At 46.0% G+C, this 21,500-nt stretch overlaps 1 protein-coding gene across 1 annotated transcript in view; it reads left to right on the top strand.

The window, feature by feature from the left end:
• Positions 1–1,121: 1,121 nt before the first annotated feature.
• CPD (carboxypeptidase D) overlaps positions 1,122–21,500 on the top strand; it is a 70,079-nt gene continuing 49,700 nt past the window's right edge. Inside the window, exons 1-2 of the mRNA XM_020963196.2 lie at positions 1,122–2,155; positions 10,171–10,418. Of these exons, the coding sequence (XP_020818855.2) occupies positions 1,137–2,155; positions 10,171–10,418 (1,267 nt within the window). The 5' untranslated portion in view covers positions 1,122–1,136. The remainder of the gene's footprint in view (positions 2,156–10,170; positions 10,419–21,500) is intronic.

Here is a 21,500-nt window from a genome sequence, read left to right as displayed (position 1 = left end):
AGGACTAGATGACCCCTGAGGACCCTTCCAACTCTGAGAATCTGGGGAGTCTGTATTGGAGGCTCCATATCACTGGAAGTAGTTAAGTAGAGGCTGGATATCTGCAAGTCAGGAGATGATTTAGAGGGGATTTCTGCACAGAGGAGGTGACCTCTGGAAGGTGACCAAGGTCCCTTCCAGTTTTAAGATTTCTCTGGTCCTTTATTTCTAAAAGGAAAGGGGACAGAAACTGGGGGGAAGGGACTAATTTAAGGAGGCACAGAAAAGGTGAGGATTTTACAGAAGGCTCCAGAGAATGGGGGAGGAAGAAGAGAAGGAAGATGGAGGGAGGAAAAGCAAAGAAGGGTAGGAGGGTGATGAGGAGTAGAAGATGGCGGAGGATGGAAGGAAAGGAACAAGGAGGAGGAGAAGGGGAAGGAGGGAGAAGTTGAATAATGGAGGGAAAAGACTGAGGAAGAGGAAGAGGAGGAAGAAGCAAGTGGAGGAGAAAAAATGAAGAGGGGGATGGAGGAGGATGAAGGAAAAGAAGTGCAGAAGAGGAAGTAGAAGGTGATGAGGGGGAGGAGGAGGAATGAGGGAGGAAAGAGGAAGGAAAGGAGTATGAGGAGAAGGGGAAGGGGCAAGAAGAGGAGGAGGAAAAGGAATGAGGAAGAGAAGGAAGGAGGAGGAGAAAAGAAGTGAGGAGAGGGAATGGAGAAAAAGAAATGAAGAGGAGGGGGAGGAGGAAGAGGAATGAGGGAGGATGAGATGGAGGAAGAGGAATGAGGGAGGAAGAAGAGGAGATGAGATGAAGGAGGAAGAGGAATGAGGGAGGAGATGAGATGGAAGAGGAAGAAGAGGAATGAGGGAGGATGAGATGGAGGAGGAAGAAGAGGAATGAGGGAGGATGAGATGGAGGAGGAGGAATGAAGGACAAAGAAGAGGAATGAGATGGAGGAGGAGGAATGAGGGAGGAGGAAGAGGAGATGAGATGAAGGAGGAAGAGGAAAGAGGGAGAAGGGGGGAGGAGAAGGACGAGGAGGAGGGGGAGTAAGGCACAGAGCAGGCTGGGCGCGTGGGGGCACGTGGCAACCGGGATCCTGGCCCCGGGGCAGGCTGTCCCAGCGGGCCTCGAGGCCCGGGCCCTCCTCTCGGGGATGCTGCGGTTACCTCGCAGGGAGCCGAGTCCGGGCGCCCGGAGGGACTCGGACGACTTTAAGAGGAGACCCGCCCCCTACGTGACGCCCGGGCCAGCCGACTCCGGAATTGGCCGCGGCCCGGTGGGCGGGCCGGGCTGGTGGGTGCGGAGGGGATCCGGCGGGCCGGGCCGGAGGGAGGGAGGCCGCAGATCGGCTGGGCTGCCGCCGCTGCCCCTGCTACTGCTGCCGCCGCCGCCGAAGATGTGGAGCCGCGGGCGGCGGCCCCTCCTCGCCCAGCCCGGGGCGTCCCGGCGGCTGCTGCTGCTGCTGCTGCTGCTGCCGTGCCCGGCGCGCCTGGCGCACATCAAGAAGGCGGGGGCCACGGCCGCAGCCACGGCCCCGGCCCCCTGGGCCCCCGCGGAACCCGCCCCGCCGCCGGAGCCCGAGCCCGGGCCGGGGCCCGACAGCGCCGGCCCCTTCGGGCGCTACTACCACGAGGCGGAGCTGGGCGCCGAGCTGGCGGCGGCCGCGCGGCCCGGCCTGGGCCGCCTCTACAGCCTGGGCCGCTCGCTGGAGGGCCGGCCGCTGTGGGTGCTGCGCCTTACGGCGGGCCTTGGGGGCCAGGAGTCCGGCCGGGACCCCGCGTCCGTCGGGCCGGACCCGGGGCCGCGCGTCCCGGGGCGGCCGCAGGTGAAGCTCGTGGGCAACATGCACGGCGATGAGACGGTGTCGCGGCAGGTGCTCGTGTACCTGGCGCGGGAGCTGGCGGCAGGCTACGCGCGCGGGGACCCGCGCCTCGTGCGGCTGCTCAACACCACCGACGTGCACCTGCTGCCCAGCCTCAACCCCGACGGCTTCGAGCGCGCGCAGGAGGGCCGCTGCGACCCCGCGCCCGCCGACGCCCGCGCCGGCCGCTACAACAGCCGCGGCCACGACCTCAACCGCAGCTTCCCTGACCAGTTCGGCACCGGCGACCCCCCGGCGCTGGACGAGGTGCCCGAGGTGCGCGCCGTCATCGAGTGGCTGCGGAGCAACGAGTGAGGACGCGGGGCCGGGGCATGGCGGGGGCCGGGGCGCGGGCGGGCAGCCAGCTCGGAGCCCCCTCGGGACGGGGACGACGAGCCGGGCTGCCTTCCAGAGGGTGCGCGTGTAAGGTTGTGGGAGGGAGTGTGTGAGGTATGGGGGATGTGCGCCTTTGGGGTGTCCTGGTGGGGAGAGGCTGCTTTGGAGAAGGGTGTGTGTTTGTGTGTGTATATGTGTGTGTGTCACACATATATACATATATGCATACGTATATAAGGTTATGAGAGGGAGGGTGTGATATATAGAGGGGCAGGAATGTTAGGGATGTGCAGGGGAAGGTGCCTTTGGGGTGTCCTGGTGGGGAGAGGCTGCTTTGGAGAAGGATGTGTGTGTGTGTGTACACATACATATATATACACATACATACACATATAAGGTTGTGGGAGGGAGTGTGTGATGATGTATGGAGGAGGGGCAGGAATTTTGGGGATATGTGCATTTTAGGTGTCCTGGTGAGGAGAGGCTACTTTGGAGAAGAATGTGTGTATGTGTGTGTGTGTATGTATGCACATATACATACACATATACATACATATATAAGGTTGTGGGAGGGAGGGTGTGATATATGGGGGGGGCAGGAACGTTGAGGATGTACACGGGAAGGTGCCTTTGCTCTGGGTGTCCTGGTGGGGGGGAAAGCCATGCTGGGAGCCGTGTGCAACACCAAGTTGGAACGATGTGGGAGGGGACATGTCTTGGGGTAATGATAAGGCACCCCCTCTGTCGCTGGGCATCTTCGTGCTTGGTTTCTGCCTTTTCAAACCCGAGTGGCAGGGACTGAAGGGAGGGAAGCTCCCTGGTGTGGTAGAAAGATGTCTCAAGGTTCACACGAGTAAAAAGTCAGGTTCTAGACTGGCCTCTGCAGTGTGACATTGATCCAGTCCCTTTCCCTTTCTGGGCTCTTCCTTAATTTCTCTGTAAAATGAAAGACTAGATCAAAAGTTCCTTCCAGGTCTAACCTCCTGTGATTCCTCATTTACTCCCTTGTCCTCTTAGGACAGGAGAATCCTTTTCTGACCGAGCTGTGTCTGGGTCATCCTTCCCTTGCTGAGCCTGGTTCTTTAGCCAGCTGGGTGCAGAAACATGGCACTGTTCAGGGAACCTATATATGTAGCTGGTAGGTTCTGAAACTTCTAAAGGGTCCTGGTCCTAGCTGAGATAAGTAGTTTCTTCCTTAATAAAGAGAAAAAAACCACACTTAGCACAGATAGGCCCTTACTAAATGTTTATTGGGCGATTGATAAGTTCATATTCACCTGGACGGAACTTTAGAGGTCATCTGGGCCTCCTTTTACAGATGAGGAAACTGAAGCCCGGAGAGGTGAAGCTAGCTGATGAAATGGATAAAGTTTTGGACGTGAAGTCAGGAAGACTGGAGTTCAGATCCAGCCTCAGGCACTCACATAGCTGTGTGACCCTGGGCTAGTCACTTCTGTTTGCTTTAGTTTCCTCAACTGCAAAATGAGGATAATAATAAGCCCCTACCTTCAGAGTTGTGAGAAACAGATGAGAGGATAATTGCAAATCACTTAGCCAGGTGCTTATATGCCTTGGTGTTCCCTTCACTTCTTTCTTGACTCCAGACCCAGTGCCCCCTCCAATCGAAGATACCTTTGCCTTTGTGATGGGCTGTTTACCCATTAGTGCTTGGAGAGACTTTTCCTGCAAAGCTCCCTCTTGCCCAGGCTCACCTGGGTGTGGGCAGACCTCTTCATAGGAAATATGACCTTTGTATACATTGTTACAGGCTTTACAAAGGAGAAGCCTTATCTAATTGCTAGGAGTGATAAAACTAGTAGAGTTGTAGCACTTTAAAAAAAAAGTATTTGATTTCCCCTTCCCCCCCCATTATAAGCAACCCAGAAATAAAAGCGTTTCTCTTAGTACAAGTTTACCTTGAGGTCACCCTGCAGTCTTCATCTCGGACCTAGAACCCTGATCTAGGATCTAGGACCCCTTGATCAGGTGGTACTTTTACTACCCTGAAGACGGAGAAGAATTATGTGGCATGTTGGTCACCAGAGGGGACAGCATAGGCTCCAGAAATGACATGCCAAAGGTCACCTGGTTGAAGAATTAGCACTTGATTCTGCTTAGGCAGCTGTGTAGGTCCAGCTCTTTTTTGCATTAGACATTTGTGTTGTTTCAGTGACAAGCAGAAAGCTAAAAGATTTTGCCTTCAGTGTGGGAAGGAAGTGGGAGTCCTAGGGGGAAAAGGTCCTGTAGGATCAGTAGGCTGTCTTACTGTTTGCTTGCTTGGTGAATTTTATGGTACAAATGACCGTTTCACCTAATTAGGCTTATTTCTGGGAAAACAGTAGCCATGTTTATTTAAATGGGGCTATGCTTCATCCTGTCTTCCTTATGTATACATTAATAATATACTTTGAAATAAAAAAAATATTAAACCAACTTTAAAAATAATGTGGAAAAATTAGATATTCTGAATTATTTATCCCCTTGGCCTGTGGGTTTATCTTTCTGTGGAGAATAACAGAATTAAAGGTTTAGTCCTAAGAAGTATTCCAGAAGCCATGCTGTCTAATCCTCTCATTTGACAGATAAGGAAACTGAGTCCCAGCAGGGGGAAGTGATTTGTTTAGAGATACGTTGGTCATACAGAAATGACAGAGACAGGATATGAACCATTAGTCTCCAGAGTTAGCATATTTTCCACTGTACTACAATGAATATAACAGAAAGCTGGTTGAAATGAATTATTTGTGACAAGTACAGAGTACAATGCACCATGTGCTATATAACATAGTTGGCCTGAAACCGTGATAATTAACATTTTTTAAAAAATTACTTTTTAGTTCTTTTGTTTTTGTACCACCTTCATTTCTTTTATTTCCCTTGCCCAGAGAACCATGCTTTGTATATCAAAGAACAAAAAAAAAAAATAAAAGGAAAAAGCAGTCTAACCAAGGCTGGACAGTATATGCAGTATTCCAGATCCATGATCCCCTACCTTTGCAAAGAATGAAGGGAGATATATTTTCTCATCTCTTCTTTGGAGTCAGTTTTATTGACTAATTAAAAAATTAACTAAATTATGATTTAGTGTTCTGTTTATAAGGTGTTGTTTCCAGTTTAACTATGAGATCTTAGGAACAGCAACTGTCTGTCGTTCTGTTTGTATTTCCAATTATTGGCACATATTAAGTGCCTAATAAAGGCCTTTTCTTTTATTCACTTTTTACATCACTTACATTGTTATAGTGAGGTAATTCACACTTCTGTCATCCTCAAAAAACAAGTATTTTTTAATCAATCAATAAACATTTATTAAGTGCCTACTGTGTGCCAGGCTGTGTGCTAAGTGTGGGGATCAAAAGAAAGATAAAAACATGGTCCCTGCCATGTTTTTAAAAAGCTTTCTTTAAAGTTTGCAAAGCACTTTGCTCATACCATGCCTGGGAGGAGTAGGTACTGTAAATGTCATTGTCCTCTGTTTATGGATAAGGATAGTGAAAATATAGAAAGGTTAGGCGACTTAACCTCGGTCACACAGCTATTAAGTTCTGTGTTTGGATAGTTGAGCAAAAACAGATGTCTACGTTGGCCGGGTACCAAAAAAAAGTGTCTCATTCCGCACCTTGAGTCCCTTGCTTCTCTGTGAGGAGGTCAGCAAGCTTTGGCAGCAGTCCCCTGGGATCATGTTGGGTCACAGCATTGATCAGAATTCTTAAGGCTTTCAGATTCATTTGCCTTTACAATGTTGTTGTCATTGTATATATTGTTCTTCTGATTCTACTTGGCTCAGTTTGCATCAGTCTGTACGACTCTTCACAGGTTTCTCAGAAACCATCTCTTCACATTTGGGTGTCATCATTTCTTCAACCTGGTCTATGGAATGTTAGTGGCCAACTTGTCCCCGAAAGAGAGATGAGAAGTGAGGGAAGTGCAGAAGGGGCCCATTGGTTGAAATATTGATGATAGCCTCAGATTTCGTTAATTTGTTGCTTTGCTGAGCTGCTGTTCTTTTCCTCTTTTTTAAATTCTTTGTAACAAGGGGTAGTTTTGGTTGGAGGGGAAGGATATATTCAGAAATGAAGGGGATGTTAAAAACTAAAGATTGTAATAAAAGTCAGCATTTTTAAAAAGATATGAATTTTTATAGTTTGAGACTATCACCATAGGACCTCATACATTATGTGTGCCCTGAAATGATCACAGATAATTCCTTTCCATCAGTTATTTCCCTGTTATTTGTGGTGATGAAGAAGAAAATATACTAGATTTGGATGTGGCTTCAATTTCTCTCTTTTTTTTTTTTTGGTGAGGCAGTTGGGGTTAAGTGACTTGCCCAGAGTCACACAGCTAGTGAGTGTTATGTTTCTGAGGCTGGATTTGAACTCGGGTCCTTCTGACTCCAGGGCTGGTGCTCTATCTACTGTGCCACTTAGCTGCCCTTGTGGGTTCAAATTCTGGCACTTTTACTTGTTACCTACCTGTGCGACTTTGGGCAAGTCAGTTGATGTCCTGTGCCGCAGTTTCCCCTTTTGTAAAATAAGGGGGGTTGGACTCACATGACCTCCAAGGTCCCTTCTAGTTCTACAGCTGTAATTCCAGTAAAATAAATGACCTTGGTCAAGTCACAGCTTCCTGCACTTCTTTTCCTCTTCTGTGAAATGAGAAGGAGGTTGAACCAGATGATTTCTGTAGTCCCAGCTCCAGTCACTTTATTTAGACCTTGGCCAACCCACTTAAAGTCAGAGCTGCCTCCATCTCTCTTAGCTGCTGCTCTGAAGTAGGTGAGAAACACAGCTCTGATACTCTGAAGGCATTTTCTTTATTTTAGGTGTACAAAGAAGAAAGTGAGTTGATAACCCATTTCAGTTTGGAAGGCCTGGTGGAGAGAACACTGGAAGGTCTAAAGACTTGGGTTGCTTCTGGCCAACCCTGGAAGAGTAAAAACCTGGTGGTGGGATTGAGCAGTCAGAGAGAACCAAACACCGTGTTAGAGGCATCTCCAGGGGAAGCCACTTACCCTTTGTATTAATATAGAGTATGCTCAGGCTCTCTCAACAGACCAGAAGCTCCATGATCTCAGGAGCTGTTTCTATAACCCTTGGACCTTTATATACCTAGCATCCTTGCCAGGTGCTCTCCTGGTACCTAAAACTACATGCCAGGTACTATCCTAGACACTAGGTGCTAAGTATTTAGGTACAGCACTTTAATAAATACTTACTGATTGATCTTACTGCTACTATTACTGTTATTAATATTACCACCACCACTACTACTACTAGTACCACTACCAAGCTAACATTTATATATGCCGCCTATGTCTTGTTAGGTGGTACAGTGGAGAGAACACCAGGCCTGGGGTCAGGGAGACTCATTTTCCTGAGTTTAAATTCAGCCTTAGATGCTTACTAACTGTGCGACCCCGGGCAAATCACACCCTGTTTGCCTCGGTTTCCTCCTGTAAAATGAGCTGGAGAAGGAAATGGCAAACCACTCCAGTATCTTTGCCAGGAAAACCCCAAATGGGGTCATGAAGAGTCAGACGTGGCTGAAAAATGACTAAACAACTCTCATGTTGCAGTAACTAGGCTACAAATATCTCATTAGATGCAGCAACCTTGGAGGTAGGTGCTGTTATCCCAGTTTTAGAAGTGAGGAAGATGAGGCAGACAGACTTGGCCAAGGTCGCCTGCCCGGTGAGTGTGGTTGCATTTGAACTTGGGTCTAGGCCTCTGTCAATTGCCATGAGCTCTTTGACTTATACCACTTTATTGCCTGACCCTAGTGGGCATGGTGTACTGGGGCCCAGTTTTTTCATCTGTAGAACGAGGGGGTTGGGCTGGATGTTCTATCTCTAAGGACTTTGTAATCTTCTCTTCCCCTGCCCCCCTAAACCAGTCATTCTTAGAATATTTCATGAAACAGAACCGTGATAGACTTAATTATTTTAAATTGAGTTTTCTTCTGTGTTCCCAGTGAGAGAGAATGTGGCATGCATGGAGTCCATGTCATTACTGATAATTGGAGGAAGGTGGAACTCAGAAAATGTGTTTTATCAGAGAGGCTAGGGAAATGCTGTGCAGTGTGTTTATAACATGGAAAGGCCTGTGATGAGGGAAACAGAGTGGAAGGTGAACCATCAGGCTTTTGTTTTTGGCCCTTGGGGTTGCTGCATTTGTGAATGGGATGGTTTTGCTTAAGCTCCTTAGAAAAGCAGAAATACCCAAGTTATAGGCAGCCGACTCATCTCTCACAGCTTTTTGTGGATGCCACCGGAAATAACCTCTTTTATCTAGGGAGCCAGTCAGAAAAATAGGGCTTGAAAAGGGAGCAGCTCTGAGAGGGAGGGACCCTGTAAAAGTGAAAAGCCTTTGATGTCCACCATTGTCCTTCTTTGCAAGTGGGGCCTCCAGTGGGGCTCTGATTTTTGTTGTAAGCCTCCTCAACTCTGGCTTCCTTTTTGGAAATGTGAGATCGCCCTGTGTGTGTTTACAGCATAGTGGGGGATTGAGTCAGAATACATCCTGTTTTTAAATGTTTCCCCTTGCACAAGCCTGCTTTAATAATGGCCCTCGAGGTCATTAAAATTCAAAATTTCCCTTGGCCAGTCCTTTCTCTGAATTGATAGAGTCCAGAATTGAAGGAGTGCAAAGTGGAATTCTTCCTCATATAAAATGCCCTCTTAGTTTATTGTGGCTACTTTTCCATTTAAACATGAGGCTGCTGTCTGCCTCCCTCATCGGTTCATGCTTCGAGGTGCACCTGTGTTGGTATTTTCATTTCATTCATTCATTCATTTATTTCTTAGTTTGTTTATGTACGTTTGTTTGGGGGAGGATTTTATTGAAGTCTTTTTGTTTTTATATCAGTCATTTCTGGGTATGTTCCTCAATTTCATGGAACTTTCCCTTATAATAAAGAACCCTTAAGACCGACTGAATAAGTGACTCCATTTGACAAAAGGTCTCCTACCTCTGGAATGAAAGCAGGGTGGAGGGCTGTCCTCCTTTCTTCTCCAAACCCAGCATTGTCACTCATGGTTCCTCAGGGTTATAGCTGATCCCTGGGTTCTTGTAGCTCAGACCAGCAAAGTGCAAGCTCCAGTCACTTCTACCAAGATGAATAGGCAAAAGTTTGGAATGCATATCTGTCATCCATGGACCAGCCTTGCAAAGGTTAGAGAGACAGTATGTCACAGAGCAAAGAGCACACTGACTGCCTCTGGAGTCATGGAACTCTAATAGCATCATTACCTTTGCTTTAGAGCTGTAAGAGGTCATCAAGGTCAGTCCCCTCATATTCCAGATGAAGAAATGAGCCCTGAGGGGTTAAGTGACTGGCCCAAAGTCATTCAGGTCCCCAGCCTCCAAATCCAGAACTCTTTCTACTGTGCTATGTTTCCTCCTGGATCAGGGGATCCTTCCTCCTCTACTTACTTAACTCTCAGTCTCTTATCTTCGTGGTACCTCAGTTTCCTCACCTAAAAGGAGGAGGTTGGATTAAATGACTTCTCGGGTCCTTTCCAGATCTGTGATCTCATGACACAGGGTTGGCTGTCTGGCAATTTTTTTTTTCTGCCAGACTCATCAGAACTCTGTGTCCTGTGGCACAGAGAGGGGTTGAGCTCTGCCTTCGAGCAGGTGGGGTGGGGCAGATTCATATCGACTACGTCATAGCTCCATGAAGCGTGGAAGCAGGCCTTTGGGTAGTTTTCCATTGTCAAATGTAAAGAGGAATGTCTCTCTGTCATAGTAACCGCTAATGCTTCCTCCGTTTTCTGACTTTCCCTTGTTCTGGGCAGCTCATAAATGGTTCATGTATTTCAGATAGGGGTGTGTACTTACGGAGTGTTTAAGCTGTCAGATACTGATCTTGAAAGTCAAGTTACAAAAGGTGCTGTGGAATTTTTAAACATTTATCTTTTTTGTTATCATTGCCACATTTCCATGCATGAGTGATGGCATCCTTTTTTTTGTTTGTTTTTGTTTCGAAGCTTTGTGCTTTCGGGAAACCTACATGGTGGCTCTGTGGTGGCCAGCTACCCTTTTGATGATTCTCCTCAGCACAAGACCAGTGGGATCTATAGCAGGACTGATGACGATGAAGTCTTCAAGTACCTGGCCAGAGCCTATGCCTCAAAACACCCGATCATGAAAACTGGTGACCCCCGATGTCCTTCGGACGAAGATGAGACTTTCAAAGATGGGATCACCAATGGAGCCCATTGGTATGATGTGGAAGGTAGGCTGTTTCGCCCCTTTGACCTGTGTTTTGGTGGCTTGTGGGGGGAAGGAAGTTCAAGACCTGTGATCCCCTGCCTCTAAGAGTTGTCCAGTGGTCTACCTCCCCTCCTCAAATGCTGGGAAACCTTGAATCATTATGTTATTACCTTCAGGTAAAAATGTCTAATGGCTTCCTGAGCAGGTTTAAAGATACCAGGGTCATCATACTGAAGTATTGCTTTTTCTAATCCATTCCCGTCCTGGATTTATCTATGGTGCAATCGCTGAAGTTTTTACTTACTTTTTCACTTGGTGAATTAATCGTGGTCTGCCTTTTAAAGCCTCTGCTGTTGTTTTACCCCACCTGTCTTTAACCTTTCTTTAACTTTCACACTTGGCCTGTGGTGTGTCTCCACCCATTTAGGCATCCTTCCTTGAGGAGAGTACGGAATTGTCCTGTATTTCCCCATAATGCCAGGCCCCAAAGACATTGCCTTGGACTGAGTGGCTGTTTCACATTGAGAATAGATTAATATCTGGAAAAGACTTTAGAAGGACAGTGTTGAAAATAACATATAGAATTTGTTTAAAAAAAAAAGAAATCCAACAATTTTTTAAGGGCAAGGGGCATGAAATGGAGATTCACAGTTTCATAGAAAATCTTCTTTTTATGTTCTACTATGTATATGAGAATGTGCTTTTTTGTGTGTTTAACTTACAAGTAAAAAATAAAATTATTTTAAAAAATATTTGTAAATTAGCCTCTTGCACGTAGCAGTCAGAGATGATTTTTGACCCTTTATCCTTGTGATGAAATTGTAGACCTTTTCTCATTGTGGAAGCAAACTAGACTTTTAAAATAATATTTATAGCACCTTCAAGTTATTATTTTGTTTTATCCTCACAGTCACCCTGGGAAGTAGGTGGTGTTATTATCCCCACTTTGCAGATGAAGAAACTGAGGCAAACAGAGGTTAAGTGGGTTACCCGGGGTTACACAGCTAGTCTGTGTTGGAGGGTGGATTGAAACTCAGGTTGTTCAGACTTCAGTTCGCTTCACTCCCTGGCTGCCTCTTTTCAAAACAAAATAGAATTAAAAAAAATTCTCTTTTTAGCCCTCGGCTCATGTTTTACAAAAACATAAAACTTGTCCAAAGAAAGGGGCTAGGAAGTTGTTAGTTACTTAATTCAGATGAGAACTGATTTAGCTATCTCATAGTATTGGAATGAAAACCTTTTTAAAAAGTTACAAAAGCTTTGGAGGAAGTTTCCAGTTGGGCAGCTTGCAGTACGTGATTATTTGAGCTTTTATAGGGTTGTAAAGATGCTTTTGTTTTAAGTTAAAAGATGTAGTTTGATTAAGACCTTGGTCAAATCACAAGCCTCTGGGCCTTGACTTCCTCATCCCTAGAATGGGGGCAGCCCCCCCCCCCACTGGATGACCTGAGGTCTCTTCCAGTTTTACATCTATGATCTTAACAGTTAAATGATTATTATTTTTTCCTTTTGTAAAAATATATATATATAGTTGACCTTTTAAAAAAAATTGCTTTTGGTTAATTAACTTACTTGTTCTTTATCTACCTGCTAAAGAAGTAAAAAAAGTTTGGACATATTTCTGTTTTCCTTCCTGATTGTCCCTGTCTCCACATTTGTGTTGGCTCATTTTTCTGACTTATTATCAGTTTAGCCACTTTGGCAAACCTTGACCTGATCTCCCTAGTGGTAGAAGCCAGAATGGTTTTTTCATGGGCAAGTCAGTTCATTGTGTTTATCTTCTGTGGGGCCCAGTCTGAGCTGGAGCTTGTGACACTGATTGGATTTAAACCAGGATATCCTGGAGCTGCCTGGATGGCCACAGTGATGTGGTTCAGATATGGTTCAGATACGTGGCCTGCTTTGTCACACAGTCTGATCGCTACCACAGTTCAGTGCTGGTGAAATTACTGCTGAGACGTTAACCATCAGCCCCGCAGAGCTAGCTCTCCATTTGCAGGCACTAATCGATCAGGGTCCTCTGAGAGGCACAAAAGGGCAAGTTTGCTAAAACTCAAGACCAGCTGTTACTCAAGGTTATGTTTGGCTTTTACTGGGTTGGTGTTTCCCTGAAATGGAGCCATAGCCACAGTAGTGGTCATGAGGATGGTGTATTGGGCGTGTGTGTGTGTTGGGGGTGGGGGTCCAGTCAAGTGATCTGTTTAAAAAAAGTTTTTATTGATATCATTGTTTTACATCATTATAATTTGCCCTTTCCTTGAGAATTATCCCATATAATAAATAGTATTTTTAAAGACCAAAAAAAAAAATCAGTATAACTGATCATTACAGCAAAAAGGCCTGGAAATAGGCCCAGGGTACCATCACTGGTGTGGACTTGTCCAACCTCTGCCAAAGGGTGGGAGAATATTATCTTTTTTGTCATTTTACCTCTTTCTCTTGTGAAATTTTTGGTGTGCATTCATTCTGTTCATCCATCCTTTGATTTCATCAGTGTGGGAATTCCCTCAACTCAGGCAGCTGAGGAAGCTGTTTGCTGCTTGGACTTGGTGACCAATGCATGCTAGAGGCAGAGCTCTAACTCGGCCCTTGGAAAGCTGGCCCTAAACCGGTGGTCAAACTCAAACAGAAATCAGCCCACTAAACCTCCGGCTGTAAGGATCCCTGCAGGGCCGAATGTTGATTTAGAAAACCACATGTTAGCATTATCTGCGTTTTATTGTATTTTTATTTATTTTGTTAAATATTTCCCAGTTGCATTTTAATCTGGTTTGGTCTGTGTATGTTTCAACACTTCTGGGCTATGCTGCTCTGTTTCTCACCAGTGCTAATAGCTGACAACTTGGGTGCTGGTTTAAAGTCTGCAGAGCACTTTAATGACGTGAATCTTACCTCGTTTGAGCCTCACCCCAGCCTTATGAGGGAAGTCCTCTCGGTGTTTGTCTGCTCATTTTACAGGTGAGGGAAATGAGGCTCCGAGTGGTGGATACTTGCCAGTGGTCACATGGTTTAGTTGGAGGTGGGATTTGAACCCGGGTCTCTTCTGACTACAAGCCAAAGCCAGCTCTGTTTCTAGTAATGTATCACAACATCACAGATGTGAACGCAGGTGTCATACTCAAACAGAAATGGATCCTTGCACCGCACATTGACTTAGAAAACCACAAATTGACATCATCTATATTTTGTCATATTTTCATTTGTTTCATTAAATGTTTCCTAATCATGTTTTAATCTGGTTTGGGCAGCACTGGCTGGTTAGACATTTCTGTGTCCTTTAACTTCCATTGTCTAATGGAAGACCACACTGGAATTTGCTAATGTCAGTTAGTAAGAAGAAAAGAAATTTCTCCCTCGCCCTGAGAAAAATAAGTGTAGAACTTAACTCTTTATTGGGAGGAAGAGATGTTGAGGTAGACCTCGTGGTGATTGGGTGATTAGTTCAGATTTTAAAAATGAAAAACGTACTTTTCGGCCCCTGTGATAGGACTTTGATAGTCCTATGATAACCCGAGGTCAATGCCTTGGGTTTCCTTGGCCCCTTTTTGGTGATTTCACCAGTCCCCAAGATTTGCTTCTTATCTGGCCCCTTTACGAGGTCAGCTTGTGTTTCTCAGCAAGAGTATGATTCAGCCCTCAGTGGGCAGGAAATGCTTAAAACAATAGCCAACTCCAAGGATTTGGTTTCAGCTGGCTTACTCTGTTGTGGCCTTCTACCAGTGCTACTGCCAACCTCAGAAGGTACAAGGATATGGCTGTCCGGAGAATATAATACGCCCATGAGGGTCGCGACGTCAGGGCCACTACCTCCCAGAATTTTTGTCTTTCTGGGTTTTTATGGACTTTTAGCCTACCGCTTTTCTAAATAGTATTGGTTATTCTGGTCCATCCTGGGCTCCCTTTTCATTGGTGGGATCCTAGAGAAGTACTCTTGAGTCCTAAGTACCTTTTGGGTCAGGCTTTTCCTCAGACTCTTGCTCATAAGCCCTTACGCAAGGTGTTTACATTTACTAGCCAGCCAGAGGACATAAAGTTCAAAGTAAAGATCTTGAATGAAAAGTCATCTTGTATTCGATAAAAGTGATAGTAGAACTCCAAAACAAACAAAAAAACCAACTTGAGTTGCTCTTTCTTCATTTCTTCTACCGAAGAAAATTAAAACATTCTATGAATTACACATTTTCGCACCTGTTTCCCCTTCTCCTGTGGTGTTAGGGATCCGGAATGTGGCTAGACAGGATATACATAATTCTTGTCAGTTTAACTGTGAAAAGAAATGCCGAGTGGTCTTGGTGGGAAGCTGTTTCATGCTGTGAAGTGCTGGTAGGTGGAGAAATGCTGTTTGTGGTGTTCCAGAGAGTCAAGGTGCCATGGTCTGAAATGAATTAATAAGTAAAGGAGAGCTTCTTGAGAAAGAATGGTAAAATCAACTTGTTTATTGACAATGCAAGTGGTTTGGCCACCAAACCAAAAAAAATTTGTTCCGTCCTTTGTTGAGTTAGAGAATAAGTGATCAGTCAGGAAGTGGCAGAGAAAAAAGACCCTTTTCCATTTCGAACCCAGAAATGGCTGGAGATGATGCCTTTTTGACAGAGAAGCACTTAAGAATCAGAAATGAAAAAACAGCTCCTTTAGTCTGAATTATAGAATTTGGAGAGTTTTTTTAAAGAAAGTGAATTATAAATGAAATGAAATAGCTTCCTTGAGTGTGACGTTGAATCTTGGGTATTAGGTTTTTTTGATGGAAAGAGCACTGACCTTAGCGTTCAGATCCCTACTTGGACGACTAGTCCTGATCACACAGGTCTGCTGGTCAAACCATGCATGGCTCTGAGCCTCAGTTTCCTTATTTGTGAAATGGGAGTGAAGGTAGCACCTGTCTCACGGGGTTGTTGTGAGGATCAGAAGACATTTATGAGGCATGATATTAATGTGAGCAACTCTCACTATTGTCTCCCACTTTTTTTTGGGGGGGGGATTGTTAAATATTTAGGAAGAAATGTTAGATGTTGTGAGACAATCCTTCTTATTTGTTAACTTATTTCTCATTCTCTGGAAAATGAGTTGAGAAATTTTCACTCTGTATAGATCTTATACTGTGTTAGTATTTAGGGAGCTCTGTGTTTTGGAGTCAGTGAGGAAAAGCAGTTGAGTAAGTTTGTGTCAGGACGTTGACCAGGGTCGCAAGGCCTGTGTCCCTGGGAACTCTGCACAGTGGACACAATAGGTCACATTCTTCATTCATTCATGTAACAAATAATTTATTGAGTGCTTACCGTCTCAAAGGCATTTTGTTAGGGGCCGTGATGGATATACAGATATACAATTCGTGATTCCCACTGTTAATGTATAATCTAATTAGGGAGGCAGAAGACCTAATTAGAATAGCCTTCTTCCTTTCTTTGCAGAGATTGGGGGAGAAGCTGTAGGTAGAAAACATTGCATGCTCCTCAGACTTGATTGATAGTTTTGCTAAACTACTTTATCCCACTCTTTTTTTTTTTAATCACAAGAGTCCCTTCTCTGGGTGGGCAATGAGGAAGGGATATATTTGTAAATGAGGATGGTATATCAACCAAAGATATCAATGATGTTTTTATTTTTAAAAGACCCTAAGCACAGCGTTTTTGGTATAACCATGGTCTGCAGGAATGCAAAGTCAGTGGGGTTGGGGGTGGGGGGCTCAGTCTCATCTGAGGCAAATTAGGGAACCTTTCTTGGCAGAGTTCTATTGTATTGGATCAGGACTTTGAAAGAGGGCTCGTTTTCAGTAGGTGTGTAATACCTGGTACAGAGGAGGGAGGTGCTTGCTTAATAAAGGTTCTTGGATTGATTTATTGGGAAACTCGACCCCAGCATGGTAGTGGAGATGACAGATAGTTCTGTTGCTGAATAGTGATGGCATGGTGATGGTGAATAAATTAGTTGTGGCATAGAGTGTGTGTGATGGGTATGAGGGTATGTAGGAAATGAGCCAGAGCCCCATTGTAGAAGATTCCTGGATATCTGGGGAAGAAATGGGTGGAATCATGGGGGCCTAGACTTCAAGCTGACAGTGTTGCACAGAGAGGGAGAGGGAGAGTGAGGAATGTGTGTGTGTGTGTGTGTGTGTGTGTGTGTGTGTGTGTGTGTGTAGAGATACTTGGAGATTTCCTGGCACAGTTTTATTGGATAGCCTCTGAGGTCCCTTCCAGCCCTTCAGTTCTGTGACTCCAGCTCTGGACTTTGTTCTGCGGGCTATGGGAGTTCTTGAGCAGGAGAGGGATTTGTCCTGACACTTTAGGGACACTGGCAGTGTGTGGGGCGATCGGGAAGAGGCTGAAAGCAGGGAGACCTGTTAGGAGACACAACAGAAGTCAGGAAGGAAGTCCTAGTTTCCTGAAAACCCTGCAGGCCACGCGATCCACACTGTAGAGACTCTAGAAGAGAACTTCTGGATCTTTTGTGTGCTGTGGACCCTGTGGGCTTCTTCCTAGAATCATGTTTTTAAATGCATCAAATGTGTAGGATTACAATTGAAACCAAATATGATGAATCGTTAGGAAGGTTTTCCTCTTTGTACTTTCCACCCCTTGCTTCTGGTTCCACTTTCTGGGACCAAGTAGCACAGGTGTCATCCCTTCTCCATGTGACAGACCCTCAGGTATTTGAAGGCAGAATCCTGTCACCCCTCTGGAGTCTTGTTTTCTCCAGTTCCTTTGGAGATTCATTATGTGACATGGACTCAAGGCCTTTCACCATCCCGATTGCCTTCCTTTGGGCATTTCCCAGCTTATCCCTGCCCTTGTTAAACCACGGCACCTAGAACTGAACGTAGACTCTGCGAGGGCAGAGAACAGAAACTGCCTCTATTGACACAGCTCAGAATCTCATTAGTCTTTATGGCTGCCTCATCCTGTGAGTTTGCGGTCCACTGAAGCCATCTGATAAAGATCTGTATCAGAAAAACTGGTTAGTTATCCGTGCTCTTCCGGTCTTATGCTTTGGAAGTTGATTGTTTGCACCTTGGTGTAAGACTTTGCATTTATCCCGGTTGGATTTCGTCATCCAAGAGTCAGCCCGGTGCTCAAGTTTGTTGAGATCCTTTTGAAGCCAGGCTCTGTCATCTAGTGTGTTAGCCATCTCTGCAGCTTTGTGTCTTCAGCTGGACAAGGCCTCAGAGGTTATTTAGTCCATTGCGCTCATTTTAAAGAGGATGAAACTGAGACCTGGGGAAGCTAGGTGACGGGACCTCCCTCTAGTCGGGTGGCCTCATTTTATACTTGAAGTCCCACAGGTACAAACTGCTTTGCCCAAGGACAATGCACTGAGGGAGCTAGCTGTGTCCTCTGACTCCCTCTCTGGCATCCTTTCCCTTCCCATCACCCTGTTCTTGCAAAGTAACATTGCCTAGGGTGATACCTTGCTAACTCTCCCCTCTTTGAATCTGAGCAACGTGGCAGGGCATCCAGGTGGAAACTTCCAGCAGCCAGTTTGGAAGTACGGGCCTCGGGCTGGAGCTTGCCCCCAGAGGCCTCCTGCTCTGAGGTTGGTTTAAGGGGCCAGTTTGGGGAAAGTTTACAAAGCATACGGCAACATGTATTTTTGTGGGTTTAATTTTGCGGCTGTTTCTTGGCATAATCTGATAGATTTCAAGCCAGGAACAATTCAAGTCAATTATGTTTTTTTTAAAAATTTTAACAGATGGGTATCCGTTTTTTTTCCTCTCACCAAACTAAACGTCCTTCTGGTTTGCTCCTTCTCTTGTGCTGAGATCTGTTAGCTTTGCGGGGAGGGGAACTGTTGGATCTACATCTCCCATCTTAACACTTTGCTCACATCTAAAAAGTCCTTTTAATAACTGCAGCTCCTCAGGGAGCCAGTGCTAGAGCTGTGGGCTTTGCCGTTTGGTCTCACGGAAGGAGTAGATGAGTCTGTTTTTACTGGAGCCGTGCCCAGCTATGAGTTATTATTTTGCCTTTGCTTTTATCTGCAGAAAGAATATTTGTTTCTGCCTTCGGTCATGAGTTTCCTTGTGTAAATTGAAGTAACTTAATATAAATGGTGACCTTTGGGTTCAGTGCAGTGGCCTATCGTAACTGGCGAGCGGGATTGGCACTCAGGTTGTGCACGAGATGCCATTTTGGTGAGACTTTCCTCCTCCCCACCCCCCAGATACATGGGATCAGATGATGCCAAAATTAGTTGCATATTTTTTTCCCCCTACTATGAACTTTTTATTTGATTTAGGAATACAGTCAGTAGTCAGTCAGTAACCATTTATTAAATGCCCTGCTATATGCCAGGTACTGTGCTAAACTCTGGCCATAAAAGATTAAGAGGCAGTGCCTGCCCTCAAGGAACTCCCAGTCTAACAGGGGAGACAATGGGTCACAATTAATGTACAAACAAGGTATATGCGGGGATAAATGGGAAATGATCGAGAGAAGGTGGGATTTTAGCTGAGACGTGAAAAAGCCAGGGAAGCCAGGATGTGCAGATGAGGAGGGAGAGAATGCTAGGCATGGGGGATGGCCGGCCAAAATGCCTACATTTGGCCGAAGGAGGGACTCGTTAGAACAGCCGGGAGGTCAGTGTCAGTGGATTGCAGAGTGAGTCCTAAGAGCTGTGTGACCCTGGGCAGGTCGCTTAACCCAGATTGCCTAAGCAAAAACAGAACAAAAAACGAAAAACAGGTTAAGGGCTTTGAAAGCCAAAGAGAGGATTTTGAATTTGATCCTGGAAGTGACAGAGAGCCACTGCAGGTTATTGAATAGACCTGCATGTTAGGAAGATCATTTTGACAGCTGAGTGGGGATGATTACGAGGGGGAGGGACTTCAGGCAGGGAGACCCCCGCCCCAGCAGACTGGCGAAGTAGTCTGTGTTGGAGATGAGGCTCTGTACCAGGGTGGTGGTAGCGTCAGATAAGAGAAGAGGCTTTGTGTGAGAGATGTTTCAAAGGCAGAGATGACAGGATTTGATGGCCAATTTGATGCAGAGGGTGAGAGATATTGAGGAGTTGGGGAGGCCACCCTAGGTTGGGAGCCCGGATGACAAGGAGGATTGTGGTGCCCTGGACAACAACAGGGAAGTCAGGAAGAGGGGAGGGTTTGGGGGAAAAGATAATGAGTTCCATTTTGGATGTGTTGGGCTTAAGATGTCTGTGAGACATACAGTATGAGATGTCCAGTAGGGAGTCCCATGTGTGAGATGAGAAGTTAGCAGAGGTTAGATTTGAGGATTGTCGGCATAGAGATGGTAATTAAATCAGTGGGAACTGCTGAGATCCCCAAGTGATGTAGTATAGAGAGAGGAGAGAGGAGGGCTTGGTACAGAATCCTTTGGGATGCCTACACTCAGAGGGAGTGAGCCAGGTGGGGATCCAGCAGAGGGGACTGAGAAGGAGCAGAGAGGTAGAGGAGAGAGGGGTGTCCAGAGGGAGAGGGTGATGTGGGCACTGTCAGAGGCTGCTGAGAGATCAAGAAAGGTGAGGGCTGAGAGAAAGAAAGCCACTAGAAGCAGGAAAAGGCTGAAAAATAGATCTGAGTCTGTCCGCTTTACCTTCATGTTAAGTGGCGTCAACCATCAGGCCATAAGATCGGAGACCTAGAGCGAGGTTCTCAAACTGGGGACCCTGAAGGGCATATTTTGACAACTTTATTTTCAGACAGTCGATTTCTTTTGTAATCTTTTATATTTTATTTTGGGCATTTAAAAACATGATACTGTGAAGGAGTCCTTGGGTCTCACCAGACTTTTGTCGGGGTCCATGACATGGTCTTGCTGCAGAAGAGACCACCTAGTCCAGTGTTCCCATCTTACAGATGAGAAAATTGAGGCCCTGAAGTGGCTAGCCAAAAGTCACACAGTCAGTCAGCAAGCATGTATTAAGCACCTGTTGTGTGTCAGGTAAGCACAAAGAAAGGCAGAAGATAAGTCCCTCTTCTCAAGGTACTCACCCATTAGTCACCTAGCTCTTTTTATTTTTTCTGCTTTTTGGTGAGGCAGTTGGGGTTAAGTGACTTGCCCAGGTCACACAGATGGGAAGTGTTATGTGTCTGAGGCCGGATTTGAACTCGTGTCCTCCTGACTCTAGGGCCGGTGCTCTGTCCACTGTGCCACCTAGCTGCCCCCTCACCTAGCTCTTAAGTGACAAAGCCAAGATCTTTGGGGACAAGGGTTTGGTTTTTTTTTAATTTGTTTTTCAAACTCAAAGTAGTCATCGATTTAGCACTCGAAGGGACTTTGGAGGCTATCTACTCCATTTTACAGATATGGAAACTGAGTCCTATGAAGGTAAAATGTGTTGCCCAAGGTCATAAAGGTGAGGTTTGAATACCAGGCCTCCACCTCCAGAGCCAGCGGTCTTCTTTTCCACCATAGAATCTTCTCAGCGTAGATTTAGAGCTGGAGATCTCATTAGTCCAACCCTCCCTCATTTTATAGATGAGGAAGCTGAGGTTCCAGAGAAGTGAAAATGGCTTTGTCCCAAGTCAACCAGGTGGTAAGTGATGGAGGGTGGGGTTTGAACCCAGGACCTCCCCCACCTTGTCTCCGGCACCATCTGCTTGCTTTGCAGTGTGTGATCATTTCATTAGCAAATATATATTCAGTGGGAGTGGTGAAGGAAGTACCCTTCTCTAAGATAAGCTGTCTGGTGAGTCCACAGCCTATGCCAAGTTAAAGTTGGATGTGGGTAGACCACCGCCCTTTGTTTATTTGGGGGAGGGATTGACTTTTTCAGGGCTCTTCTTTTCTTTCCCCTGTCTTCTAGTTTCCTCTTTAAATCATTCTGTGAGCTCCCTTAGAACCAGTAAACATTTACGTAAGGACTAGTGAATGCAGGGCAAGAGGCAGTGTGGAGTGGCGGTTAGAGAGCTAGCCTCAAGTGAGCAAGACCTGGGGTTCAGTGCTCTGGCTCAGCCTGTTCCCCAGCTCCCCAGACCAGCCCAAGAGGGAGAAATTCCCCCAAAGAGCCCAGATGCTGAGTGGGGCACTGGGAGCGGGGCACTGAGAGCGGGGCACTGAGAGCGGGGCACTGGGAGCTGGGCACTGAGAGCGGGGCACTGGGAGCAGGGCTCTGGGAGCTGGGCTCTGGGAGCGGGGCACTGAGAGGGGGCTCT

Source organism: Phascolarctos cinereus, unplaced genomic scaffold (assembly GCF_003287225.1).
Source record: "Phascolarctos cinereus isolate Bilbo 61053 unplaced genomic scaffold, phaCin_HiC Scaffold_5;HRSCAF=322, whole genome shotgun sequence".
Taxonomy (NCBI): domain Eukaryota; kingdom Metazoa; phylum Chordata; class Mammalia; order Diprotodontia; family Phascolarctidae; genus Phascolarctos; species Phascolarctos cinereus.
This window is presented reverse-complemented; position numbering and strand designations above follow the sequence as displayed.